This window comes from Dasypus novemcinctus, chromosome 9 (genome assembly GCF_030445035.2).
Source record: "Dasypus novemcinctus isolate mDasNov1 chromosome 9, mDasNov1.1.hap2, whole genome shotgun sequence".
In the NCBI taxonomy this organism is placed as follows: domain Eukaryota; kingdom Metazoa; phylum Chordata; class Mammalia; order Cingulata; family Dasypodidae; genus Dasypus; species Dasypus novemcinctus.
This window is the reverse complement of record NC_080681.1, coordinates 88,653,155-88,679,056: the sequence shown is the minus strand read 5'-3', so window position 1 is coordinate 88,679,056 and position 25,902 is coordinate 88,653,155. Positions and strand designations below refer to the sequence as shown.

Sequence of the window (25,902 nt, the reverse complement as noted above, 5' to 3'; positions counted from 1 at the left end):
TCTGCCTTCCTGAGTTTAATCAATCAATCCCTTGGGCAGATTCCTAAATCCTTCCTTTTCATCCTACTGCACACAGATTCAATTTTAAATAGTTATAACTGTGCTACCAATAAACGAATATATTCTATTTTTTTAAAAAATTGGACAGTACAGATAAAAGCCCCCCAAAACACACTGACCACCAGTCAGTTGTCTTCAGAAGTAAGTACTGTTATCAAGGTATATCCTTCCAAACACTTTATGTATAATTCTCCCAACAGCATCACTGAGGGAACTTAGAAATGGAAATTTATGAGCTCCACGGCAAATCTAATCAAAAACGCTGGGAGTGGTGCCTAGCACTGTGTTTAATAGGGCCTGCCCGCGATGCTGATGTTCCGTCAATTTCGTGAACTACTGGTCCAAGACCACTAGCTCCCCACGGCCCGGGAAGTTACACACTGCACTCCTGGGCCCGTAGTGCTCGGTGCCTCCCTCACACAGCCCATTCTACCCTCTCCCGCTAGATTGACACTCCCAGTCCTGGGCTCAGGCTTGTCCCTCCGTCTTCCTCTTTCAAAGTCAAAAGCTCCAGCGCTAAGAGCTAAGAGCGCTGGACGGCCGTGGGTGGAGGGAAGCCGGCGGGTCAGGCCCCGGCTCCCTTTCTGCTCAGGGCTCCAGAACCTCGTCCCCGGACCCTGCTGCCTCCTCCTCGATGCGATCGGCGGTCTCTGGGTCACCGCCCTCCTCGGCCCGGAAGCGCAGCAGGTGAGGGGTGCGGGGGGGTCCTCGTGCGCGGCCGAAGTTCCGGAGGCTGATGGCAGGGGAGGGCGCCCCAGCGCCCAGGAAGCGGCCGAGGAGCGGGGTCTGCGCAGCGGGCAGCTGCTGGGCGGACCCGGGGGACGCCTCCACCTGCAGGCTCAGCTCTGGGTCGTCGCTCATGCTGGGAGCGGGAGGGGGTGGAGTGAGACTCTGCCCAGGGGCTGGGACTAGGGGCGAGGGCGGCGGATTGGCTCTGCGGTACCAGGAGAGAGTGCGTGGGGCGGTGGGTGAATTAAGTCCGAGCCTCTGCCTGCGCGGGCCACTCACCGCAGGTTAAAGGTGGAGCCCAGGAAGGAAGGCCGCAGCGTCTCGGCCGCCGTGGCCACGGTGTAGGGCGGCTGCGCCGAGTCCTCGTCCCAGTACGGGTCCTTCTCGGCGGGAGGCAGGTTCTGGTACATGTCGTCCACGGATAGCAGAGACACCTGGACCAGCAGAAGGGAGGGCAGCAGGTCACCTAGACCTCTCCTCTCTGCACCCTGGCTGAGAGCTGGCAGAGAAGGTCAGGACCACCCTGTGCACCTGCAAGTTGCGGTCTATGAGCTGGTTGGTCTCAAAGTCGTCATCATCCTCACCAAAGGGGTTGATGATCTGTTCAGCCACCTGCAGCAGAAATAGGGTTTTCTGAGCTCAGAGCTCCACTCTGTCCCCAAGGTTGGGGTGGGCCCTGGGCCTCAGTCTCTACAGAGCAGGCTGCCACGACCACCGCAAGGGCCCACCTTGAGCCAGCCAGCATAAAAGAAGAACTGCAGCAGCGTGGTGAGTGGCACGTACATGTCCAGGTCTCCGAGGGCAGCAGCTGCCTCCTGGCCTGGCCCCAGAGGCCCAGAAGCCCCTGCCTCTGGTTCCACAAACTGGCGGCCAACCAGGGAGAGGCCAAAGAAGGAGTACACTGCTATGGTCACCACCTGGAGACCGGAAGCCAGACTCAGGGCAGGGGGCAATGGGAGGGAGAAATGTCCCTGCCTCTGAGGAGCTGTGGCGGCGTCAAACAAGTAATTAAACATGTAGCAGGATGTGGCACCACTAAGAGGGCATGGGGTCTCTCCCTGTAGGGGTGGAAGTAGGCTCTGGGGATGAGCCCTTGGCTGTTCAGTGCCTAACTTAGCTGAACCACCCCAGGGCTGGTACCACATCTAATGTTCCTCGGTATCTCACAGCCTGGGGCATAGGGTAGGCACTGCTTTGAGGAGGTGAGAGGCAGTTACCTGGGTGTAGACGAGAGGGATGCTGATCCAATCATAGTGGAACAGCAGGCTGCACTTGGCACGGTAGTTGTTCAGCTCCTGGTGAAACAGCAAGAAGAGGAAGTCAACAGAGGTGAGGAAGGAAGAATGGGGAGAAGAGGGGGGAGCCCACACAATCTAGGCCTGGAGCTCCTCTTCTCAGACGTGTTAGGCTGGGGTGCCTGGGATGGGAAGCAGTTTTACAAAGGGGTCACCAGCACAGATCCTGGAGCCAGAATGTATGAATCCCAGCTCTGCTGTGTGACCAGCAAATTTCTTTTCCACTCTGTGCCTCAGTTTTTGCATCTGTGAAAGGGAAATGATAGTTACCATACCTGTGGCAAGGGTCGTTGTGAGGGCCAAAGGAGGTCAAATAGGCAGAGTGCTTCCAACACTGCTTGGTACAGAGTGAGCACCAATGAGTGTTAACTACTGAAATTATTAATCCGGTTTGCAAAGGTGGGGGGAGGAGGGCAGGCAGGCCTCCTCCTTGGCCCACTCACTTCCAGGAGCAAACAGAGAGCGATGTCATCCCGAATTCGCCCATCCCTCCGGGCTTGGGCGGCCAGGTTGGTGAACCAGACGCAGGGGACCCAGTACTTGTTGAAGTCGGATTTCAGGCTCTCAAACTTCTTCCTCTCTTCCTGGGACATGAAACCTGCGGGAGTAAAGTAGGCGGGGCTCAGAGTCACCCTCTACAGCTGCCCTCCCCCTCCTCCACCGGCCGCCTCAGGGCTCCCCTCTCCGGGGCCCTGGAGCGCCCCCTGGGGTCAGACCTCCCTCCCCAGGAAGCGCGCGCTCACGGCACCTGCATCCGGCCCGGGGGCTGCGCGCCACGCACCTGCGTCCACCACGTGCTCCATGGTGGGGAAGCGCTTGAGCACGCGGGTGCTGACGGAGCGCAGCACCAGCACGGAGGCCAGGTTGGTGTAGCGGATGAGAGTGCGGCGCAGCAGGCGGCCGTGCTGGTCCCCGCCGTGCACGCTGGCCGATATAACGCACATCAGCTGGTCCGGCAGCGGAATGCTTGTGTACTGGGCCCACCAGCGGTTCACCACCAGGGTCACGTAGAAACCTGCTCGGTCCCCAGGGATAGTGGGGGAGGGAGGGGCGGGGCAGCAAGAGAGGACGAAGGACCTGGAGGTCAGGGTGCCCCACCCCCAGCCAGAGGGCTTGGTCCAGGCCGGGTTGAACGAAGGCAGGGGGCGCACCCGTGGTTCCAGCGCCCTGGCCTGCTGCACCGTCAGGAGAGCAGCCTTTTCCTCTGGTCCTGCACTACGGGGCGGGCCAGGAGGAGGGAGGAGTGCAACTTCCTCCGGCAGAAGAGGAAGTGGTGGGTTCAAGGCCAGGTAATGGTTAGCTCTGAGACTGCTTCCCAGGAAGGTGGGGAGGGGGTTATCACCCCCCTGCAGCTCCCCTCTCCTACCCAGAGTGGGGCTGTGAGGCTAGCGGATGCCCTGTGCCTTGTGGGCAGAGGGGGTCCAGCCCTCCTGAAATCAGGAACCTGGGACCCAGCTCCTTTGCCTGCGATGCTCCTCTGACCTCCAGGGAATACTGGGGTAACACTGACCCTCTGAGCTGCCAACCCAGCTGGAGGGTTGGGGAAGATGGTAAGGAAGATGCCAGGCAAGCATGGAGGGTTCCTTACCAAGTACGAAGGACAAGGGGATGAGGTCGGCAGAGCGGTTGCAGTAGCGGGCCACCTGTGCGTACACGTGCCTCTGCCCCTGGGTCAGCAGCAGCCTGGGGAAGGTCAGGCGTGGGCCTGGGTTAGGGGGAGGTGGGCAGCCTTGCTCCCCCACCGCAGACCAGCCCTACACCCCACCCTCACCTGTACGTGATGCTGAGCAGAGCATATAGGGCGATGAAGAGTAGGAACTCCTTGTAGAGGAGCTTGTAGATGCTTCCCCTCCAGCGGAGAAGCAGGCCAGAAAAGCCTCCAAAGCGGGCCTCTGCCACTTTGAGGGTGTACGAAACCGTCATGGTGCTGGGGCCTGGGGCAGGAGGTCACAGGAGCTGCCCCTAAAGCTGTCCCCTCCCCAGCAAACCTCGAGTCATCCCATCCCCAAGTTTGGTTCCTTAGTTAACCTCCCTTCACCTCGGGTCATTCACACCCCAGCCTTCACCCTGGGTCAGTGGACAGGAAGAGGGGGGAAGCTGCATAACCTCACCCTCCGCAGAACTCAGTGGTACACAGGAAAAGCCAGAATGGAGCTGGCAAGGGGAAGCTGAGATCTATGCCCCCTCGTGCGTGAGGCTCCCCCTGGCTGCTCCTCCACCTGTGGGGCTAGCTAACTGAATCCTGAATAGCTGAGGACATCGTCGCCCAGACTCACCACTACCCGCGGGGCCTTGCCCTCCAAGCTGATTAGCTTGCCTCCCAAGGCCCAGGCCGCCGACCCCTCCACCTCCGCCCCATACCTGCCTACCTGTTCTGAGCAGCAGTCTGTGCTGAGGAAGGAGAACTGGGCTAGTCTTCATCCTCCACCAACTTAAGTACTTCCCAGGTCCATAAAGTTAGGCTGCGCTGAGGCTAGCATTGATGGATTGAGGCTATCACCCTGGGAATGGGGTGTGTCTCCCTACCCCTGCTGGCAGAACTACCATCTACACTGACCCCACACAAACAACACCATGTCCTGCAAGCCAGGGATTACCGGCCCATGCTCCTGGTGAGAAAACAGATGCATGATAAACGGACCTGAGAATAACAGGCGCTGACTGCTGCCGTGGGTACCACTGTCTCATCCTTTCAGGACTGTGTTAGTCAGCCAAAGGGGTGCTGATGCAAAATACCAGAAATTGGTTGGTTTTATAAAGGGTATTTATTTGGGGTAGGAGCTTACAGATACCAGGCCATAAAGAATATGTCACTTCCCTCACCAAAGTCTGTTTTCACGTGTTGGAGCAAGATGGCTGCCGACGTCTACGAGGGTTCAGGCTTCCTGGGTTCCTCTCTTCCCAGGGCTTGCTTCTTTCCAGGCTCAGGGTTCCTCTCTCCCTGGGGCTCCAGCTGAAGTCTTAAGCATCAAACTCCAACATCAAAACTCCTACATTAAAAACCCTCCAACTCTGTCCTTTGCCATGCCTTTTATCTGTGAGTCCCCACCCACCAAGGGTGTGGGCTCAACACCCTACTGGCACAAGAGGTTTACCTGATTACTTAATCAAGTAAACCTCTGAATCCAATATAATCTAATATGCCCAGAGGAAAAGATCAGTTTACAAACATAATCCAATATTTTTGGAATTCATCAATAATATCAAACAACTATAAGGAACCTTTCATCACAGCGATTTTTGGAATTCATCAATAATATCAAACTGCTACAAGGAGCCTTTCATAACAGCCCCATGAGGCAGAAATTACTCCCGTTTCACAGGTGAGTCTCTAAGAGGTAAATGACTCGCCTGCAGTCACACAGCTAGGACATGTTGGCGGCAGGACTCAAAGCCAGAGCTGATTAGTTCAGAGGCTACAAGTGGCAAACCTGGACCCAGACAGCTCAAGCTCCAGGGCTGGGGTCCCGTGCCCTGGCCACACTGCCAGGCTGCTCGTGCGGCACTAGGGGTCCAGGTCTGACACAGCCTGATCTGGGGAGTCGGGCCCAGGGATGCAGACCCAGCTCAGCTGGCGGCCAGTATCCTCACTCCTAGGGCTGACAACCTAACACTTCCTTTCAGAACAGCCCTTCAGAGACTGGGAGGCAGAGACCTTTTCCCTGATGCCCTGCCAGCTTGTCCCCAAGCAGCACAGAGCCAGAGCCTGGCTTTTAAGCTGAACACATCAAGACCCTCTGACAACTGGGTCAGCTATCACCCAAGCTTCATCTTCACCACGTCCCACCCCCCACCCCCATGTATCCTGGGCTTTCTCTCCTCTCAAGGGTTGTCTCCACTTCCAAACCCCCATCCCCACCCTAACCCCTCTCCAGCCTCTGGCCTAGCTCATTCTTACTTGCACCTCTGGGAAGCCTGCCGTGTCCTTCCCCAGTCACCCCTCAAAGCCCTCTAGGCTAACTCTCCTGCAGCAGTTAATCGGCTTCATGATGTGTTTACAGGGAGGTCTCCCCCCAGCCCTGCGAACCCCCTGTGGGAAGAGGATTGCTGCTGATTCGTCTCTGTAAACCTGGGGACAGCGTGAAACCAGCAGGCTTCTTTTTAACTTTATTTTATTTTTAAAGAAGCTTTAGATTACATAAAAGATACATTGAAAATATAGGGGGATTTCCATATACCCCACGCCCTCCCCCTCATACTTTTCCTCATTAACAACATCTTTCATTAGTTTGGTACGTTTGTTACAATTGATGAACACATATTGCAGCATTGCTGCTAACCGTGGACTGTAGTTTACTTTATAGTTTACACTTTGCCCTGCACATTTTTATAGGTTTTGACAAAATATATAATGACTGGTATCTGTCATTGCCATATCATGCAGGACAATTCCAATGTTCCCCAAATACCCCATGTTACACCCGTTCTTCCCTCTTCCTCCCCTCAGAACCTCTGGTGACCACTGCCTTTATATCAATGATACAAGTTCTTCTACAGTTAGAATAATAAGTCTACTTTAGTCCTTAGTTGTATTCCTACCTTATGTTTGTTCATTCCTCAATCTTGAGGATTTTAGGATGGTGATGTCCACTCTGTTTCTGATCTTAAGGGGGTTTAGGTCCCATGGGGCAGATGGATAGAACTGTCTTGTTTGCAGTTGTAGATACTCTGTTTTTTGGGGGACGGGTGTTCCATCATCATCATTTTGTTAATTGTCCTGGGCCAGGCAGGCTTCTTAGGCATCTTTTTTCTCCCTTCTTCCCTCCCTCTTTTCCTTCCTTCCTTTTTCTTTTTCTTTTCCCTTTGGAGAGGGGAGTCCCTTTTAACTTAAAAGGCATCTGATCCCTCTTCCTCCCTTTTTAAGAGAGACACCCAGCAAGGTCTGGAAGTCTACTCAGGCCTGACAGGAATTACATTCTCCTTCCAGGGCCCAAGGGAGGTGTGGAAGTGAGGAAAGGCAGGAATCTGTGTGTGCCCTGGAGGTCCAGCAGACCCAGCACCTGACCCGGGGAGGAAGGGACACCAGGCCTGGTGCCTTGGCCATCATGGCCATACAGCCCCTTCCCCAACTCTGGGCTGCTCAGCATGTACGATTTTCTTGTACGTAGAAAGCCAGGCCCTGGGCCTGGAGGAGCTCGGCTCTGCTGTCCTGGAGCTTCTCTCTGGTGGCTTTCCCGAAGGCCACCAAGCCGGCTGCATTTCAATCCTCTGAGCCGCCCCCAGCTGTCGCCCTCTTACCGGCCCCTGGACCCCCGGGCTTTGAGTTCCCACAGAGCCATGGATAAGGGTGCTTGACCTGAAGCCTCTGGCCCAGGAAGGGGGCAGTCCCCAGGCCCTGCCCAGCCGCTCCCTCTGAGTCATCTTATCTTACTTCCCAGCTGCTGACAGGGCCGCTTGGTTTATGGTCCTGGAGAGGGAACCACTTAGCTGGTAAATCACTTGCCCTACCCCTGCTCATCCTCCAGCTCCCACCTGTCTCTCTACTGGGCTTGCCCACCAGTGCCCCTCTCCCCTCCTCACAGCTGAGAGCTGTATGTATGGCTTAAAGGTTAAAAGCATGGAGTCTGGAGCCAGATTGCCCAGATTCTCGAACTCTTCTCCACCACAGACTTGCTTTGTGACCTTGGGCAAGTCATTTCATTTCACCTTCCTTTGCTTAATTTCCACTTGGAGAGATGGGGATGATAATATCTACCTCCTAGGGTTGCTGTGAATATTTAATGAGTTGATATTTGTAAAGGCTCAGAACAGTGCAGTTTGAGCACCAAACACTGCCATAGCTGCAGTGCTCTCTTCTCTCTGGTCGGGCTTTAGCACCACCACCTCTGCACCCGCTGCCCTTGGCCTCTGTGACTTGACACTCATGTCAAGAGGTTCTGACTCTGAGCTGCCCAGGGAGCAGGACAAGTGCTCAGCTGGGGGCAGCAGAATGACAATGTCCTCTGTGGGACAGAGAGCCGAAAGCTCGGAAAACCTCAGCTTGGGCAGAGGCTGTGAAAGTCTTCATCTGGGAAGGAGAAAGGGTCCTAGTCTGAGGGACACAGGACAGTGTCCTGGGAGGGCAGGTGCAAGGACAGGGAATCAGCCACCCCCGGGAAAGCCAGGCAATCGTGAACAGTGGAGTCATTTCATCTTAGATTCAGAACTTGGTTCTGCCTGTTGGTAGCTGTGGGTGACCTTGAGCAAGATGCTTAACCCCCAAGCCTCAGTTTCCTCATCTGTAAAATGCAAATAATTGTATCCATGTCATAAGGTTACTGTGAGGAATCAATAATAAGATAAATGCTTAGCCCAGTGCCCAGGACTGGTATGTACAGAAGATCCACGATGGTTAGCCCATGTTATAGGGAGGGAGAAGCAGAAGCAGGCTGGCAGGCCCTCAAATTACAGCACCCAGGAGGATCTCCTCCCAGTCTCAGCTCCCAGAGGTGGGCTCAAGAGCCTCGTTAACTGCCCAAGGGAAGAAGACAGGCAGTAGGCCTCAAAGAAGGGGAGACAGAAGAGGGAGCTCACAGTCCCAGCTGAGGTCTGAGGCCACCCAGCTGGTTGACAGAAGCATAGGAAGAGAGCAGGCAATTCACATGGGATTTCATTTCATTCCTGAGTGGAGTTTAGTATTAGTTTCCTATGGTTGCTGTAACAAGTAACCCAGACTAGGCTGCTTAAAACAATGGAAACGTATTCTCTCACAGTTCTGGAGGCCTGAAGTCTAAAATCTGGCAGGGCCATGCTCCCTCGTGGAGGCTCTCAGGTAGAATCATTTTTCCTCTTTCAGCTTCTGGTGGATGCAGAAGTTCAATCTTTGCCTTTGTCTTCACAATGCCTTCTCCTCTGTGTCTCTCTCCTTTGTTTTTCCATGTCAAAGCTCCCTCTACCTCTCTAACGACATTCAATATTTGATTTAGGGCCCACTTGGATAATCCAGGATAATCCCTAGATGATCTCAAGAACCTTAATTTAATTATATCCACAAAGATCCTTTTGGGATTAGATGTAGCTCAAGCACTTGAGCACCTGCTTCTCATGTACTAGGTCCTGGGTTTGATCTCCAGTACCTCCTCAAAATAAAACTAACAAACGGGAAAAAAAAAAAAAAGCAAACCAAAAAACCAGCTCTCATTGGGGAGTGGATGTAGCTCAGTGGTTGAGCGCCTGCTTCCCATGGGTTCCATCCCTGGTACCTCCTAAGAACAAAACAAAACAAAAAAAGATCCTTTGGCCAAGTGAGGTAAATTGACAGGTTCTGAGGATTAGGATGTGGAAGTATCTTTTTGGGAAACACCATTCAGCCCACTGCCAAGTCCCATGGAAGAGATGAGAGAGGTAACATGGGCACGGGCAGGTGGCCTGAGCTCAGCCTTACATCCCAGGCCTGGGAGAAGTGAGGAGCCCATCCTCCGGCTCAGCACCTACAGGCTTGCCAGGGGCGCCTCAGCTTTGGGAGGGAAGCTCAAGGGAACCAAGCCTGGGTGGCAAATTGGCTTTCTCTCCCATGGAGCCTGTCCTGCTTCTCGCCACTTCCCAAAACCCACTCCCTGGCTCTACTGTCAGACTTAATTCTGGATCCACCAAATTTTTTTTCCCTAGGAAGCTAGCACCCAACAGACTGGAAAACTTGAGAACTTTGCAAACTGGGGAAGGTCGAGTAGACCTTCAACTCCTTCACACACCTTACAAGGCTTTTTGGGGTCTGGCTCCTGGACATTCTGGTTTCCCACCCTCCTTCCCCTCCAACTAATCTGAACTTTCAGTTTTCCCCAGAACCAAGCTCTCTCTCACTTCAGGCCTCAAGGCATACTCTCTTTCCTCCTCTGGAACAATTTTTCCTCCTCACCCATTCTGTTTTGGGCTAATTCCTATTTAGCCCTTTGGTCTCAGCTTAGAGATTCCAGCCTGACTGGATTCCCCAAGCTGAGCGAGAGCCCACCTCAGCTTCCCCGTGGCCACCCTCTCTCACACATCCCCTTCCCCATCATAGCACTAATTACAGTACAGGACAGTTGTCTGTACCTGTGGGTCTCCCCAGGGTCTAGCACAGGACCTGGCCCACACAACTTGTGCTTGCGAAAATGTTTGTTGAAATATGACTGACTCCACGGCTGCGCTCCTGTCCCTGTGCCTGCTTTAGGGATCAGCTTCCTTCTGGCCAAGGCTCCCAGAGTGGATCCCTGGCTGAACCTCACCTAAGTGAGCAGGGGTCTAGGGGTCTAGATGGCCCAGGAACCAGCGCCCCCAATTGCCCATCGCTAGCATTTGAGAAAATCCAATTCCCGGTCTTCATTTTTCTGGCCTTCTGGTTGCTGAGCCAGGGCAGTGGGTGTTTTTAGGGTAAGGGGGTAGGGAACCCCAGTGGGGCCCCGGGCCCACCTCTCTTGAGTTTGGAAGTAGGTAGCGGCAGTTGTGGGGTGGTGCATGGTAAAAGCCTTTAAATGCCAGGCTCTTTCTGACCCCAAAGCACAGCATCGCAGCCCTGGGGTCAAGCCAGCCTGACTCCGGAGCGGGCAATTACCCCCAGGTCCCAAAGGGGGCAGCACTGGGCTCGACTGGGGACTCCGGCCCAGTGCGTGGGATGTGCGCACGATCCCGCGTCCTTAAAGGGGAGTGCTAGGGACGCGCCCTGGCGAAAGCGAGCGCGGCGCTTACCTCTCCTCTCCCGCCTGGAACGCCGGTCCATCTAGTTGCTGGGGAGACGCCCCCAGATGCCCGGTTCCCACTCGGACTTCAGCATACGCCCCGAAGGATGGGGGAAGAAAGTAGCCCCCGTTAACGTGACTCGCAGTTATCAGGGCGGGGTGGGGGCAGCCGGAGAAACGGTCGGCCCTTAGGTGTCGGGCGCCCCACGGTGGCAGGTGATTACCAGTATGGCTGCTCCTTTAAGACGAGAGCAGGAGGCTGGGCCTCGAGGCGCGTTGGCTGGGAGGCGGGGCTTCCTGGTGACGTAACCGGGGCGGGGCTTGGCCTCGTGGGGCCTTGCCGCCAGGAAGGGGGCGGGGCCCTGGCTGACGCGGCCCGGGGAGGGGGCAGACGTTCATTGATAAAAACGCCGCGCTCTCTGGGGCGCGAGCGCCGCGTAGCAAATCCAGGCAGTGCCACTCGCGGCCCGGGCCGGGCGGCGCCGAGAGCAAGCCGCGCCCGCGCTGCGACGTGCTGCCCGCATGGAGCCCGCCGCCGGCCTGCTGTCGCCGCGGCCCTTCCCGCGCGCGGCCGCTCCGCCCGCGCCCCCCGCCGGGCCCGGGCCGCCTGGGAGCGCCGGGCCCGGACCTGAGCCGGAGGTGCTGGCCGGGCCGCCGGCGCCGGGCCCTGGGCGACTCATCACGGACCCGCGCAGCGGCCGCACCTACTTCAAGGGCCGGCTGTTGGGCAAGGTGGGCCAGGGGCCGTCCGCGGGAGGCGCGAGCCGGGAGGCGGGTCCTGCCGGCCTTTTTTCCGGTGCGGGGCCGGGGTAATTGTCCCCGGCGAAGGGACGTTTGCGGGCCAGGCCCGGCCTCCCCGCGAGCGCCTTGCCTGACGGGTGCCTCCTCCTCATTAGGGGGGTTTCGCCCGCTGCTACGAGGTCACTGACACAGAGACCGGGAGGGCCTATGCGGTCAAAGTCATCCCGCAGAGCCGCGTCGCCAAGCCGCATCAGCGCGACAAGGTGGGTCCAGGCCCGGCGGAAGGGGGAGGGGACCACGGCGCCGCGCGGGCCCTCGTAGAATGACGACCCCGTACCCCACGGCAGATCCTTAACGAGATTGAGCTGCACCGAGACCTTCAGCACCGCCACATCGTGCGTTTCTCACACCACTTTGAGGATGCCGACAACATATACATTTTCCTGGAGCTCTGCAGTCGAAAGGTGAGGGGCGGTTATGTGGTGGGGAAGGAGGTCCTTAAGACCCAAAACTGGGGGGCCCTGACTCCTCCAGAGAGCAGATGGCAGGAGGGCCAAGCTGGGCGGGCCAAGGGCTGAGGCAGAGGCTCTCTGCAGTCCCTGGCCCACATCTGGAAGGCCCGGCACACCCTCTTGGAGCCAGAGGTGCGTTACTACCTGCGGCAGATCCTTTCCGGCCTCAAATACCTGCACCAGCGGGGCATCTTGCACCGGGACCTCAAGCTGGGTGAGACTCCTGGGTCAGTGGGATGAGGGGGAGGGCGGGGTTGGAGGAAGGAGTCTGACACTCTTCTCTGCTGCTGTCCAGGAAATTTTTTCGTCACTGAGAACATGGAGCTCAAGGTGGGGGATTTTGGGTTGGCAGCCCGGTTGGAGCCTCCGGAGCAGAGGAAGAAGTGAGTGTTTGAGGACAGGGGTGGCCACGGTCTGTGTTTGGCACAGATGACGTGCATGACAGACAGCCAGTGTGTGTGGGGGGAAGAGGAGATGACTATCTGGTGAATGCCATGTGATCTGTGGGGAATGTTTGTGACATAGGTCGGGTAGGCGACCCTGAGTTCCTGAGACAGACGGGGGTGTAAGGGTTCTTGACGGTGTATGACTGTGTGGACAGGGGGAAGCTAACACAGGCAATGTGTGTGTGTGAGGCAGTCCGAGAGCATGGGAATGGTGAGACACAACCCCCTTGGGTGTGGAAGGACACCCTGATGTGACCACAATGACTGGAGATGCCTGACACAGATAGCGTGTGTGGCAGACGAGTGTTTAGGGGGGACATGACAGCTGAGGTTGGTGTGTATGTGGTGGCACAGACTGTGGGAGGTGACAGTCTGTGTGGATGCCTGACAGACGGCAGTGGAGTAGGGGGAGGGATCAGCGGTGGACCCTCTGGGTTGACCCTGGAGGAAGGGGCTGGGTTGAGGGCCAGGGCCTCCCCCGTCCTGCAGAGCAGCTGAGCAGCTGGGCCAGGCGGATGGGTGGGGGACTCAACTGCCGCCTGGGCATCCATTGTCCCAGGCAAACAGGAGCTCTCTGGCCTTGGGTGACAGGCAGCTGCTTTGTCTGGGCTCACAGCGGGGGCAGGGATGGAGGTGCCGTGGGCTGGGTGTGAGCCTTTCTCCTTTTCTCCTCCTCCCTGCCCCCTTTGAGGACTATCTGTGGCACCCCCAACTATGTGGCTCCAGAAGTGCTGCTGAGACAGGGCCATGGCCCCGAGGCAGATGTGTGGTCGCTGGGCTGCGTCATGTGAGTCCTGGGGTCAGCGGCAGGCAGGTGGGTACAGGGTGGGGCGTATCTCCCTTTGGACTCCTGACCCCATTCCCCCGGCCCCACAGGTACACACTGCTATGTGGGAGCCCCCCTTTTGAGACAGCTGACCTGAAGGAGACATACCGCTGCATCAAGCAGGTTCACTACACGCTGCCCGCCAGCCTCTCACTGCCTGCACGGCAGCTCTTAGCCGCCATCCTCCGGGCCTCACCCCGAGACCGCCCGTCGATTGACCAGATCCTGCGCCATGACTTCTTTACCAAGGTCTGTGACTTACCAGACACCAAAGTCCAGTCTGCACTGTCCTAGGAGATTGGATGGGGCAGGGCCTCTCTTCTCTGCTCACATGGCTTTCCTCTACAGGGCTACACTCCTGACCGCCTCCCTGCCACAAGTTGCACAACAGTCCCAGACCTAACACCCCCCAACCCAGCTAGGAGTCTCTTTGCCAAAGTTACCAAGAGCCTCTTTGGCAGGAAGAAGAACAAGGGTGAGTCTGAGGTGTCAGTGAGCTTTGGGGGCAGAACTGGGGGGCCTGTTACACACATTGCAGGGGTATGAGTGTGTGTATTCATGAGAATGTACCCATGAGCTCCTGGGGAGGGCACTGGGGATGCCTACCTCTTGTCATCCCTGGGGCAAGCAGGGGCCTGGGCAGGATGCTGAGATACGGAGGAAACTGAGGGCTGTATCTCCCTCCCCCACCTCCCAGGTAAGAACCATTCTGAGGAGCGAAACGAGGTTTCCTGCTTAGTGAGCAGCCTCATGCGGACCTCCATTGGCCACCAGGATGCCAGGCCCGAGGTGAGGTGATCACGTGACCAGTGTTCCCCTGACTCACCCCTGCCCTGGCAGCTGTGGGAAGCTGGGGATGAAAGAGGCTGGTGAAGCATCTGGCCTCACGGTGGCCTAATTGGCTGTGTCTCATTAGCCAGGTGGGGCTGACCTGGGGTGCCCTGGGAGCCAGCACAGGGCTGTGCTGGGCCATGGGCTCCCTAGGAATTGGATTTAGGGGCTTATCACTCCCTTCTCATACCTATTCCTCCAGGGTCCAGCAGCTTCTCATCCAGCCCCCCTCAGCCTGGTCGAAACTGCACCTGAAGACAGCTCACCCCGGGGAACGCTAGCAAGCAGTGGAGACGGTGAGGAGCCAGGGTAGATGAGAAATGCTAGAGGGTTCTGGGGCTGAGCCCAGAGACCAGAGGGAGGGAGTGGGCCAGGGGACATGGCATGAGTCCTGGGGGACTAGTGCCTAATTCCCAGGGTCCTGTTTCCTTCAGGATTTGAGGAAGGTCTGACTGTGGCCACAGTAGTAGAGTCAGCCCTCTGTGCTTTGAGGAACTGTGTGGCCTTCATGCCCCCAGGTAAGGTCAGGGTCTGGTACGAGTGAATGGTGGTGGGAATTCTTTGGTTGTGAGGCCAGGAACAGGCCCTCACTCCCTTCTCTCCCATGACAGCGGAGCAGAACCCAGCCCCCCTGGCACAGCCAGAGCCTCTGGTGTGGGTCAGCAAGTGGGTTGATTACTCCAACAAGTTTGGCTTTGGGTATCAACTGTCCAGCCGCCGTGTGGCCGTGCTCTTCAACGATGGCACACACATGGCCTTATCGGCCAATCGAAAGTAAGTGCTGTCATGGGTGCCTTGTGCCTGGGCCATTGTACCCAGCAGGGCTGCACCCTCGTGTGTGCTCCTGGGCTCAGGGGCTTGGAGTCTCTCAGGGAGGGGTGTCGGTGCAGGGCCTCTGACCTCTGTCCCCTCCACTCCCCCAGGACTGTGCACTACAACCCGACCAGCACAAAGCACTTCTCCTTCTCTGTGGGCACCGTGCCCCGGGCCCTGCGGCCTCAGCTGGGCATCCTGCGATACTTCGCCTCCTACATGGAGCAGCATCTCATGAAGGTGTGTGGGCTGGGGGTGGGGCACATTGCTGCCTGACACATCCTGGTCCTTTCCCATTCCCTCTTGGGGGATGGGGAGAGGCTCAAAGCTAGAGGCTGAACCCCTAAGGGAGGCATCAAGGTGTGGGGGATTAGTTTATGTCAGATGGTGACTTGCCCCTGCCCCCAGGGTGGAGACCTACCCAGTGTGGAGGAAGTAGAAGTGCCTGCCCCCCCCTTGCTGCTGCAGTGGGTCAAGACTGACCAGGCCCTCCTCATGCTGTTCAGTGACGGCACTGTCCAGGTAAAGGTGGGCCCTGGATTGGGGGAAGGGCTGGAAGGCCCAGGGTGCTGGGGAAGAGACTGGGCCTGGGCCTAGCCCCTGAGCATTGCTGCCCTCCTGTGTACAGGTGAACTTCTACGGAGACCACACCAAGCTGATTCTCAGCGGTTGGGAGCCCCTGCTTGTGACTTTTGTGGCCCGCAATCGCAGTGCTTGTACTTACCTCGCATCCCACCTTCGGCAGCTGGGCTGCTCCCCAGACCTGCGGCAGCGGCTCCGCTATGCTCTGCGCCTGCTCAGGGACCACAGTCCTGCCTAGGCCCTAACCCAAGTCCCCCCATGCCTGAGGCCTGTGCCTATAAGGCCCTGGCCCTGGCCTCGGGGGCCCTCCCTTTCCTTTTAGTGCCTCACTGGGGGCTCTGGACTGACTCCCCCAGGGAATCAGGAACCAGCTTTACTGGGGTTGGGGGCCACTTGTCCTCGATGCCTCCAGCCCCTTCTCCAAGATAAGCCTGAGCCTTAGCCCCAAGCTCAGGGGGCATTATTTATGGACCACTTTTATTTATTAACAGACATTTATTTATTGGGATGTGAGCCCCAGGGAGGGCCTCCTCCTGGCATAATAAACCATTTTGCAGAAGTTGGAGGTCTCTTTACTCACAATAGAGCCCATGGACAGTAGCCACGGCAAAGAGCGAGGAGTTGGTAAAGGCAGCAGAGGCCAGCCCATCGCATGCCTCGTCCCAGAGTGCGCGGCTGACCACGCGCACGCCTTGGCCGGTGCGTGGTCCCAGCACCACGCTGCACACCAGCTTGTAGCGTGGTGGGCTGAGCTCACGCAGGCGCAGGCGCACCTGCTCGCAAAGCTCCCGTGCCAGTGACCCGGCCTCGTGGCCAGAGTAGCATGCATTGCGCAGCCCTGCAGCTAGCGCGGCCTCCAGGACACGCTGTGCACGCACAGCCTGCCAGCGCTCTCCAGGCGCGGGTTCCGTGCGGTACGAGGGTGCCACCCGGCGGGCAGGCACCAGGGGCAACCCCGAGAAGCTGATCCTTGATCCCAGAGGGGGAACGGGGCCCAGGGATGGTCGCCGACCCCCAATACCGGCTCCTGGCCCCACCAGTGAGTTGCGGCGTGAGAAGGACGCTGCCGGGCCCAGCACGGAACCACGTCTGGAGGCTGGTCCTGGACCTACGGGTCGGGCTTCATCAATGCTGGGCAGGTGCCCTGGCCGCACCGCTAGTGGTTTCGGCCCCGAGTCTTTGGCAGTCTCCTCTTCTTGGCATCCGGGGGCCAGAGGCTTGCCAGCCATAGACCTGCTGGCTAGAAGACCCACACTTAGGCAGGATGGCTTTCACTGGCCATCTTCACCCACCACCCAGTCTTGAGTTGGTGATTTCAAAGGTTTTTACCCTCTATTCCCTTCTTACCTGTGTTTTTGGAAAAAGAGGATCAAATAGTCCAGAGCTGGGTGGGTTCCTGGGTGCTTAGGGACTCCTTGCTTAGGGGGTTAAGGGCCTTCTTGTTAGTGACACCTGCAGGGGAAGGGGTGCTGCTCAAACCATGATCTTGAACAAGTTCCTGCCCCTCTGAATTCCACGTTCCCCTGGGCACTATGGAGGCAAGCTACATGAGTTCTAAGTGCACTTCCCTTCCTCTCTGGCTTTGACAGCAGGAGAAGGGGGAGATTTTACCTGGTCCCTACCTCAGCCTGGACAGTGGAATTGGTACTTCCATCTCCTAACCAGAAGGGTAGATGGACAGACCCATCTCCTCCACAGAGCTTTCTGGTCCTGGTGGCTTTGAACCCAGTCCCCTTCTACTCCTACTTTCTCCTAGGGTAGCTGGCACAAAGACCTCCCCCCCACACCTGGCTGAGGCTGGGAACAGCGGACTGATGAAGCTCCTTAGGCCTTAGCTCTCTGGCCTCACCTCCTGCAGAATCAGTTTTGGGATGGCCGCCCTCTTTTCCCGAAACTCCTGAAACTTCCACAGGCACCTGAGTCACCTGCAGCCTTTGGCCTCCAAGCTCTCTCCTGGCTCCCCAGGCCTGGGCCAGCTGGCCTGACTGCCAGGCAGGAAGGGAGGAGCCCCTCGCCTGTGTTGTGGAGTTGCCATGGTTGCTGGGGCAAGCAGTCCTCTCTCTGGTTCCCTCCCTCCAGTTCTGGCTCTTGTTTAACCTTCTAAAGCATCACCATGAGCATGCACTGAGTGCAGAGTTCCTGGATGCCTCTGAGTCATCAGGGAAGAGGGCGGTGACCAAGATGGACACTGAGAGGGCAGGGTGGAGAAGGAGGGAGACGTTGCAGAGAAGAGGGAGGGGCCCTGGCCAGGAAGATGCCCCCCTATCCCAGGGCTCTTGAGCCACTGTCCATTTCGTCCCTTGTGAAATGGTTGGATGACTGGCCTGCACGTGTGTGAACAAGTCTCAGAGCCGGGAGACCTTAAGACTGAGGGTGGCTGCTTAGGAATCTGGGCTCCACGCCCAGGGGAAGAGCGCTTTAAGGCTCTATCACCTCCCTATCAGCGTCAGCTAGGACAAATACTGCTGGCACTGAGCTAGGGTGGGGCTGGATGACTTCCTTAGCCCTGGGCTGTTTGCCGGGGAGGGGAGGCCCAGCGGCTTAGCTGACAGAGCCTGGCTGATGCAGCAATGCCTTGGTGGGGACCTGAGTCCTGCCTCCTGACCCTTGCTGCTGGCCCAAGTGCCCTGGGGCTTGTCCCGCAGTTGGCCATACCTCTTCTGTGTCCACCTCCCAGATGACAGCTGCCCAGTTCCACTGCCTCAGGGCAGAAGCATTTCAGGGATGCCAGAGTCTGTGACGCCTCCTCACCTGATCCTCTCTGGGAGGGGACTGCCCCCTCCGAAAGAAACTATGTCTCGTCCCTGAAAATTGCCCAGGGATATGGAGGATTTTCCCTGTTGACGGGGCTTCCCCAGGCCTGCATAACCTGATTCAGATCCTGGGCAGGGGTGGGGGTTGGAGGGCAGGGAGTTTGAACTCTGTGAACCCGGGCAGGGGGGTACCACAGAGCTAGGCCCCTGGGACTCTGCTTAAGGCCCTTCTGAGGGCTCAAGGTTTCCCTGAGCCTTTGGGAGATGGGCGGGGCCTCATCTCAGGCCGGGCTCCAGTCTCCATGGAAACCCACAGGCTTCCCACCCAGACTGCTGCCTGGCCAGGCTCCCAGCCAGGGCCTCGCCCACCCGCCTCCAGTCCCTCCCCGGCGGCCACAGGCCGCTCCAGCCTGGGCTTTTCGCAGCTGCCTCCCTCTGTCTATCCCTGTCCCCAAGCCTCTGGCCTCCGGCCTTGGATGCCTTCTTCAGGAACCTGGGCCTCTTCGGGTCCAGTCCCTAAATTTCAGCTTCTCAGCAACTGGCCTCCCAAGCTCCTGCTCTTTCTCACCTTCTGCCTCCCACAGACGAGCGAACAACAGACTTGTGGGCCACTCCACCCACTTACTTCCCCCACCCTTACCCATCCATGGAGACCCCAGCATTGGTTGTGCACGGGAAGGCTGTGCCCTATTCCACAGCACTCGGAAGCCTCGTCAACAACCCCCGATACAGGTGAGGGGTGGGCCCTGTCTGCAGGTTCTCCCTAGCTGGCTCTGCTGGGCCCCACGACTCTGAGGAAGCCCTGGCTGCAGAGTAGGTGGCACTCCTCCCTAGTGAACTCAGTCTATGGGAAATTCAAGTGTCGAGGACAGTACTGTTTACTCAGTGTTCCCCATATCCTGACAGCCAGAGGTGGGAGGCAGTGGGGGTTGGAGCCCGGAGCAGGCAAAGCCTGCCCATCTCTGGAAATTAAGCTCCTAGCAGAGGAGCGTTCAGGCTCCTGAGAGACGGGATGTGACTTGATTCCTTGTGTACTCAGCATGGTTGGGGCCTCCCTCTCTAGGGAGACAGAGGAGCAGATGGCCCTACTCTGGGAACTGGAAATTCACAAGAGGAACAAAACTCAATGACTTGAACCAGAGTCCCAGACAGGAAGTAGTTCAAGGGTGCTGACTGGGACCTCGCTGCTTGCTAGAGGTGTTTGAAAACAGAAAGAGAGTTTCCAGGGGGCAGGGTGGGTCAGGGATCTAGAAGGCAGTTTTCTGTCCCCACTTGCCTCAGAGCTGGTGCCTCCCACAGCCCTGCTTCTTTGGGGACTTAAGGCCTTGGATCTGATGCTAGGAGGCTCCAGGGAGCCCAAGCTCCTTTTGCTTCCTACCCCCTACCTTGTTTGGAGGTCCGGAGGCTGGGGCCGGAAGTGATCATGAAGATGGAAAATGTGGTCTGGCCTCATGACAGGTGCATCATTGCTGTGTCTGTTTGCAACCAATGAACACTGCAGCCCCCACCCCCACGCTTCTGCCTGAAGCAGAGCTGAAACAGCTGAGTTTGCAGGCAGTGAAGGAGGAGGAGCCAAGAGAAGGCACCCTTCCCCGGAGACTCAGGCTAGAAAGAAGGGGGCAGGAAGGACTAATATGAGGTCCTTGCTTGATCAGACTTGGTGCCCCTCAGTGAGCAAGCAGAGCCACCCCCTCTAAGATCTGAAGGTTAGGAATTACCATCCCTAGAGCCCGGAGCAGGCAAAGCCTGCCCTTCTCTGGATCTTGAGCACCTAGCAGAGGGATGTGACTTAATTCCTTGTGTACTCAGCTTAGTTGGGGCCTCCCTCCCTGGAGAGACAGAGGAGCAGGGTGAGAAACCTGACATTCAAAAACAGGAAGTCACTTGCCTGAGGTACCACAGGGTGGAGTTAGGACTGGAACTCAGGCCTGTGTGTCCCCATCTTCCACTGGAAGGACAAAGCCCAGCCTCTTCTATTACAGATAAGGAAACTGAGGCCCAGTGTGGACAGAGGCCTCCTCTCCCCTGACTTTTTCCCTCTCTCCCACAGTGATGTTCGCTTTGTGGTTGGTCAAGAGCGGCAGGAGGTATTTGCCCATCGGTGCCTGTTGGCCTGTAGATGCAACTTCTTCCAGCGACTTTTGGGTGTAGACCCAAGTCCTAGGGTGTCTAGCCCAGTGGTGCTGAGCACTGTGCCAGCTGAAGCCTTCCTGGCAGTGCTGGAGTTCTTGTATACCAACAGTGTCAAGCTGCACCGCCACTCTGTGAGCCCACTGGGTAGGAGCCTGGGTGGGAGAGGCTGGAGGTGCAAGAAACAGAGGGGTTTGGGCTCAGCTGTGGACTGAGGTGCAGGGGAAACTCCCATTCACTCCCCCAACCAACCACCTACGCTGCAGGTGCTGGAGGTGCTGACAGCGGCTGTGGAGTATGGGCTGGAGGAACTCCGAGAGGTGGGTTTTGTGCCAGGCCCCGGTCTCATCTCCTTTTCCTTGCTTCTCATGCACTAAGCTCATACCCTGCATTACACACACCCTGGCTGTATGTGTAACTTACAAGGAGGAACATGTGCCAGTATGGAGAGGAGTATGGGTATCTGAGTAAAAAGGGGATTTTTGTGTGTGCATGTGTGGAAAGAGATATGTGTGTGCTCCTGTGTGTACTGAGGGGAGGAATGTGTATAGGATGTTTATGGCAGTTGCCAGAGATACAAGGACAAGTTGGCCTTGATGAGAGAGAGAGAGAGAGAGAGAGAGAGAGAGAGAGAGAGAGAGAGAGAGAGAGAGAGAGAGAGAGAGAGAGAAAGAGAACAGATACTTGAAAACTCTTAACCCAATGACATAAGAAGTGTGATAGCTGAGGGTAAATGGTACTGGGACCATGTGGAGAGTCTTACCAGTTCTGCCGCTGGGAGTAAAACAGAAGACGTCCTGGAGGAGGAAGCATTTGTGTAGGAATTTGCTTAGAAGGGAAGTGGGACAATGGCATTCTAGTCAGAGGCACAAAAGGAGCTAGTGAAACATTTAGTGTGGCTGAAATAGGGGAGTAAGAGATGAGACTGGAAAGGGTGGCAGGAGCCAGTTCATGTAGGAACTTCTAGCCCCTTCCCCCCTTCCAGAATTTGGACTTTTTACCCAGAGGGGAGTGGTGATTCACTGAAGGGTCCAGGCAAGGGAGTAAGGATTTGGAAGCTAAGGGGAGAAGAGATTGGGGGAGATGGGAAGGGCTTTCTGGTCTAGTCAAGAAATGACACGGCTAGAATGGGGGTGGCAGTGGAAGCCCAAGGGAGGTGGATGGCTTTGAGAGAGAAGGTAGCACTGGCATAACCCAGTGCTTTTCTGGATGTGAGGGTAAGAGAGAAGTGTCATAAAGGAAACTCAAGTTTCTGGCTAAGATAGAAGTGTCCATCAGTCAGGAACAGAACAAGTGGAAGAAGGTAAGTGTCCTGAGAGAAGTGGGGAGTGAAATTTTTGCCTGGCCTTTACCTGGTCTGATTAGTGAGAAATGTGCTTCTAGAAGGAATTGCGCTGCTGGGCTTGGTTGTTAGTCTCCTGTCCCTTAGGGCTTGCCAAACCCTAGGCCCTGATGATTCCCTGCCTTCCCTGGCCTGGGAGGTCAAGATGGGCCTGAGGCTGCTAGGACGCTGGGTGATCTAGTCCTTCAAGCCTGCTTACCACTTCTGGGGTAAGGTCTCAGTTACATCTGTAACTGAGGTCCCAACCTACATCTGTTTCTCTTCTCAGCTATGCCTGGAGTTTGTGGTGAAGGTACTGGACGTGGAGCTGGTTTGTGAGGCACTGCAGGTGGGTGGTGATATCAGGCCCAAGGAGAAGTGTAGGTCCCTGCCTGCCAGGCTTCTCAAGCTCAGCATATAGAACTGGGCTCCTAGGCACCTGGACCTCTGTCTTGCCTGGCACAGCCTTGATACATGGGGAATGAATTCTGTGCCTAGACCTGTGGAATCCTGGGTTCAGTTGGCCCTTGTCTTTGTTAGGGCTGGAGAAAGGTTCTTAGTTAGACCCGGGGTGGAGCTGTGTGGTTTAGAAGCCAAGCCTGGCCCCCAGAGTAGGGCTTGAAAGCATGGCATGGCCTCCTGTAGTGAAGGCCAGGTTGTTAGTGTCACTGGGTCTAGTTTCCGGGGAGACCATAGGCCCTGTCAGCTTCCCCTTTTAGAGTTAGGGTCAGGCTTGCAGTGGTAGACCCCAAAGTGGTGAGCTAAGGTACATGGCCTCTCCAGTGTCTAACCTGGGCCCCCAACTTCTGCTCCCAGGTGGCTGTAACCTTTGGCCTAGGACCACTGCAGGAGCGTTGCATGACCTTCCTAGAGGCCCACACTCAGGTACAGCTCCCCATCTTCATACCCCCAACCTTACACACCCCACTCTGCTCCTCCTTGACCCTTTCGCCCGCAGGAGGCGCTCCGGACCCGTGGCTTCCTGGAGCTGTCGGCGGCGGCGCTGCTGCCCCTGCTGCGCAGCGACAAGCTCTGTGTGGACGAGGCTGAGCTCGTCCAGGCGGCCTGGAGCTGGGCGCGCGTGGGCGCCGTGAGTGTGTGTGTGTGTGTGTGAGGGGGGTGGGAGGTGGGGTGCGGGAGGCGTGCTCTAAGTGGCACCACCGCAGGAAACTGGCGGGAAGAGGAAGGCGGGGCAGGTGGCCCAGCCCGGCCCCGACTCAGGGCTGGCATTCGCAGGCGGTGCTGGAGCGGCCCGTGGCCGAGGTGGCGGCCCCGGTGGTGCGGGAGCTGAGATTGGCCTTGCTGGCTCCGGCAGAGCTGAGCGCCCTGGAAGAGCAGAACCGGAGGGAGCCGCTCATCCCGGTGCGGACTCGGGGAAGCGGGCTCAGCTGCAGTCAGCAGGGCGGGGGTGCGGAGGGCCCGGTGGGGCTGGAGGTGACCGGCCTTCCCCTGCAGGTGGAACAGATCGTGGAGGCGTGGAAGTGCCATGCCCTGCAGAAAGGGCACCCGGCCAGGGGCGCCCTGTGCCGCCGCCGGAAGGGCACCCTGTCCCGGGAGCATCATCGCTTTCTGGATCCTCCCTTCCAGTGACCCAGCGGCCCGTCTCGCGAGGAACCCTGCGCTTGTCCCACTGGCGAGTCCAAAACTACCGCTCCCAAGATGCTCAGCGTTCGGAGCCGACTTCCGCTCCCAGCATGCCGGGCGAGCCGGGCCGCGGAAGGACCGCTCTTAGTTACGCCCAGCGGCGAGGAGAGGGTTTATCCTGGTCGAACCTGTCGGCGGGTTTTCCGCACCGCATTCTCACTCCGTCCTGTTCCTAGGCACTTTCACCTTCCCTTCCACCCGGTGACACCCAAGTAACTATTCACCTCAGCTCCCTCTTTAATCCAAACCTGCCTCTTGGAAATCTCTTCCTGAATGTCCCTTAGGCAAGTTAGCCCAGTCCAAAATCTAACTCTTCTTTCCCCAGTTCTGCCCCCAAGGTGCTTTTCATCTCCCTGAGTGCCCAGGTTGGAAACCTGTATCTCAACCTTGCCATTCCTGCCTCTTCACACCTGCTTCCTATCGTTTTTACCTTCTAAGAGGCCTTTCCAGTTGGTTCAATTCTTAGTCTTCCTGCCTTCACTCCAGCCTTCTCGCTCACCCATCCCAACCCACACTGCAGCCAGACCTTTCAACAAATCAGGTCTGACAATGTCAGTCCTTATACTCTTATTAAATCCCTCAATAACCCCATTGCCCTCAAAACGAAATGTAATCGATTTCACTTTCAGGGCACTCAAAACGATTGGTGGTTCCTAAACACTAGCAACTCTTCTTAGCCACCGCGTTTGCATAAATTCACTTGTTCATTAGTCCCCTCGCTCCAGATTTAGTCTTGGGGTTATTGAAGACTCATTGTGCTACTTCTTTGATGGATCTCCCTGAAGAAAGATTCCTGGGCCTAGAATAATGCCTTGTTCATTTCTGCTTCCCCAGTCACATACTCAGTACTGGAAAGTGTTAAATGAGTGACTTTCACTCCTTACTTAAACACCACTTTATCCCATAAAGCATCTAAAGAAGCTGAAAAACAAGATATCATCAATCTAAAACAGGGGACAATTGATTATTTGGAAGAAAACTAAGTTAAGAGTTCTGCTTTGGGGATTTTATACAAAAATATTGCACATGGATTAAATGAGTTTTCTGGCTTTATTTCTCAAGATTACTTCATGCAGTATCATTTCATGGCAAAGTTGTTTGGGTATTGAAAATTAAAAACAGCCTATATGTCCTTCATTAGAGGACTGGTTTAATTTTCTATGGTATATTACTGCAGTGATATAAAAAGATATCCAGATCTTTCAAAGCACAGAGGAACCAATTAGAGCATGATCCTTTTTGTTAAAACAGTATGTAAAAAAAAAAAGAGAACCAGCAAGATGGCTGCAGAGTAAGGAGTTCCTAGAGTCAGCTCCTGCTATGGGGCAATTAGTAAACACCCAGAGCTCTCTGGAGCTAGCTGAAGCACCTGTTTGGGGGCTCCAGGAGACCAGAAGAGCATCATGCCACATCCTTGAAGGAATGAAAGGAGGAGACTGCCCATCTGCAGAGAAGATTCTTAAGTAGAGCTCTCCATGCCATGGAGGCTGGTGCCCATCCTTCACTGGAGGCACAAACTGCCTTGGGAGCTGTTCTGTGGCTGGAATTGAAAACTCCACTTCCCAAAAATGGGGGAGGAAAAGACGATTGGGCACCAACTTCAGATAGGAGTAAATTCAGCAGGCTAAAGTATTGTTACTGGATTTCTTAGGTTCTTTGACTATGCTGGAGAAATGAATTTCAAGAGCACGTCAGGTGAGTTAGGTCAGTAATTTATTTAGGTAGGGAGGGAAGAGAAATGGGAGAAAATAACAGATCAGAGGTCCCAGATAGAGAGGAAGGGGCTGAAAAGCGATAAAGAGGGCTGATTTACAGGCTTTAATTTCCCATTATAGGTTATAAACGCCCAGGTTTTACTTGCGTTTGATCTAAGCTGGGGAGAGGCAGCTGGAGCCTGGGTCCAGAGGCAAGAGAGCACAAGAGCACAAAGTCAGGCCAGCACCAATTTTTAAACTGCTAATTATCCCACCCCTTTGCTAATGACAAGGGAGGAGTTCCAGCTGTTCACCACTTTGATTGCTTATTTCCCTCATCAATCTCCCAGGAGGGCCCAATGATAAAGTCCTTAGGGAATATCCGGGTTTCTCCTGCTTCCAGAGGAAGTTTTCTTCTGAGTGGCAGAATCTTGAGGGAGGGTCTTCCAGCAGCCGTCTTGGAGTTATTGATGTCCCTGTGGACTTCTTGCCAGGTTCCAAATCCATTTGTTGATTCCCTAGCTTACTAGCCTGCTTCAGTATAATCCTGAGAACAGCTAAAGTCTGAAAGTGTCCAAGTCAGAAAGAGGCCAGTAGCTGCCATCTTAACTCTGCACCTGGCACGAGGGGAAGTGGGGCAGACTGAAAATGACAGTGCTGGTAGGGACAAGCTTCTTTCCATACAGATCAAATTGTGGGTCTAGCCAAAGCCCCCACCCCACCTCTGGGAGGGGGAAGCTGGGCAGACCTGTGCCAGCCTTTCCAGGAAATTACCAGCCAAGCCGTGGAGGCCAGTGATTGTTCTACTTTGGCAGCGCAAGCTGCCTCAGGAGCTATTCTGTGGCTGGAATTGGAAGCTCCATTTCCCAAAAATGGGAGGAGGAGACCGTTG

General features: G+C 56.2%; 4 protein-coding genes across 11 annotated transcripts; 2 read left to right on the top strand and 2 right to left on the bottom strand.

Annotated features, from left to right (window-relative positions):
- Positions 1–222: 222 nt before the first annotated feature.
- BEST4 (bestrophin 4) lies at positions 223–10,978 on the bottom strand. Of its 2 annotated transcripts, XM_071217490.1 has the most exons (13): positions 10,728–10,978; positions 6,624–9,268; positions 4,908–5,044; positions 4,726–4,806; positions 3,856–4,018; positions 3,673–3,767; positions 2,866–3,099; positions 2,528–2,682; positions 2,007–2,084; positions 1,518–1,706; positions 1,321–1,401; positions 1,069–1,223; positions 223–922 (listed from the first exon to the last, which is right to left on the bottom strand). In XM_071217490.1, exons 5-13 carry the CDS (start codon positions 4,005–4,007, stop codon positions 649–651), a joined length of 1,413 nt encoding a protein of 470 aa, XP_071073591.1. In that variant the 5' UTR covers positions 4,008–4,018; positions 4,726–4,806; positions 4,908–5,044; positions 6,624–9,268; positions 10,728–10,978; the 3' UTR covers positions 223–648. The 2 variants fall into 2 exon arrangements, with proteins under 2 accessions (XP_071073591.1, XP_071073592.1); XM_071217491.1 differs by lacking the exons at positions 1,518–1,706; positions 4,726–4,806; positions 4,908–5,044; positions 6,624–9,268; positions 10,728–10,978 and having other exon boundaries at positions 515–922; positions 3,856–4,087.
- Positions 10,979–11,145: 167 nt separating this feature from the next.
- Positions 11,146–16,027, top strand: PLK3 (polo like kinase 3). Its single transcript, XM_004461241.5, has 15 exons — positions 11,146–11,449; positions 11,614–11,721; positions 11,806–11,922; positions 12,055–12,184; positions 12,266–12,353; positions 13,108–13,203; positions 13,293–13,491; positions 13,591–13,717; positions 13,940–14,031; positions 14,276–14,369; positions 14,508–14,591; positions 14,685–14,847; positions 14,997–15,126; positions 15,295–15,408; positions 15,515–16,027. Exons 1-15 carry the CDS (start codon positions 11,240–11,242, stop codon positions 15,704–15,706), a joined length of 1,944 nt encoding a protein of 647 aa, XP_004461298.2. The 5' UTR covers positions 11,146–11,239; the 3' UTR covers positions 15,707–16,027.
- A 13-nt stretch (positions 16,028–16,040) lies between these two features.
- DYNLT4 (dynein light chain Tctex-type 4) lies at positions 16,041–19,755 on the bottom strand. 6 transcript variants are annotated; one of them, XM_004461244.5, is made up of 3 exons: positions 19,607–19,755; positions 16,816–16,920; positions 16,041–16,708 (listed from the first exon to the last, which is right to left on the bottom strand). In XM_004461244.5, the coding sequence occupies exon 3, from the start codon at positions 16,695–16,697 to the stop codon at positions 16,041–16,043; it is 657 nt and encodes a 218-aa protein (XP_004461301.1). In that variant the 5' UTR covers positions 16,698–16,708; positions 16,816–16,920; positions 19,607–19,755. The 6 variants fall into 6 exon arrangements, with proteins under 6 accessions (XP_004461301.1, XP_004461303.1, XP_004461300.1 ...); XM_004461246.5 differs by lacking the exon at positions 19,607–19,755 and adding an exon at positions 17,394–17,482; XM_004461243.5 differs by lacking the exon at positions 19,607–19,755 and adding an exon at positions 17,318–17,481 and having other exon boundaries at positions 16,041–16,704.
- On the top strand, positions 18,603–24,382 carry BTBD19 (BTB domain containing 19). Of its 2 annotated transcripts, XM_004461248.5 has the most exons (8): positions 18,603–18,953; positions 20,272–20,485; positions 20,618–20,671; positions 21,962–22,021; positions 22,489–22,557; positions 22,631–22,762; positions 22,909–23,034; positions 23,128–24,382. In XM_004461248.5, exons 1-8 carry the CDS (start codon positions 18,868–18,870, stop codon positions 23,260–23,262), a joined length of 876 nt encoding a protein of 291 aa, XP_004461305.1. In that variant the 5' UTR covers positions 18,603–18,867; the 3' UTR covers positions 23,263–24,382. The 2 variants fall into 2 exon arrangements, with proteins under 2 accessions (XP_004461305.1, XP_004461306.1); XM_004461249.5 differs by lacking the exon at positions 22,909–23,034.
- The last annotated feature ends 1,520 nt before the right edge of the window (positions 24,383–25,902 follow it).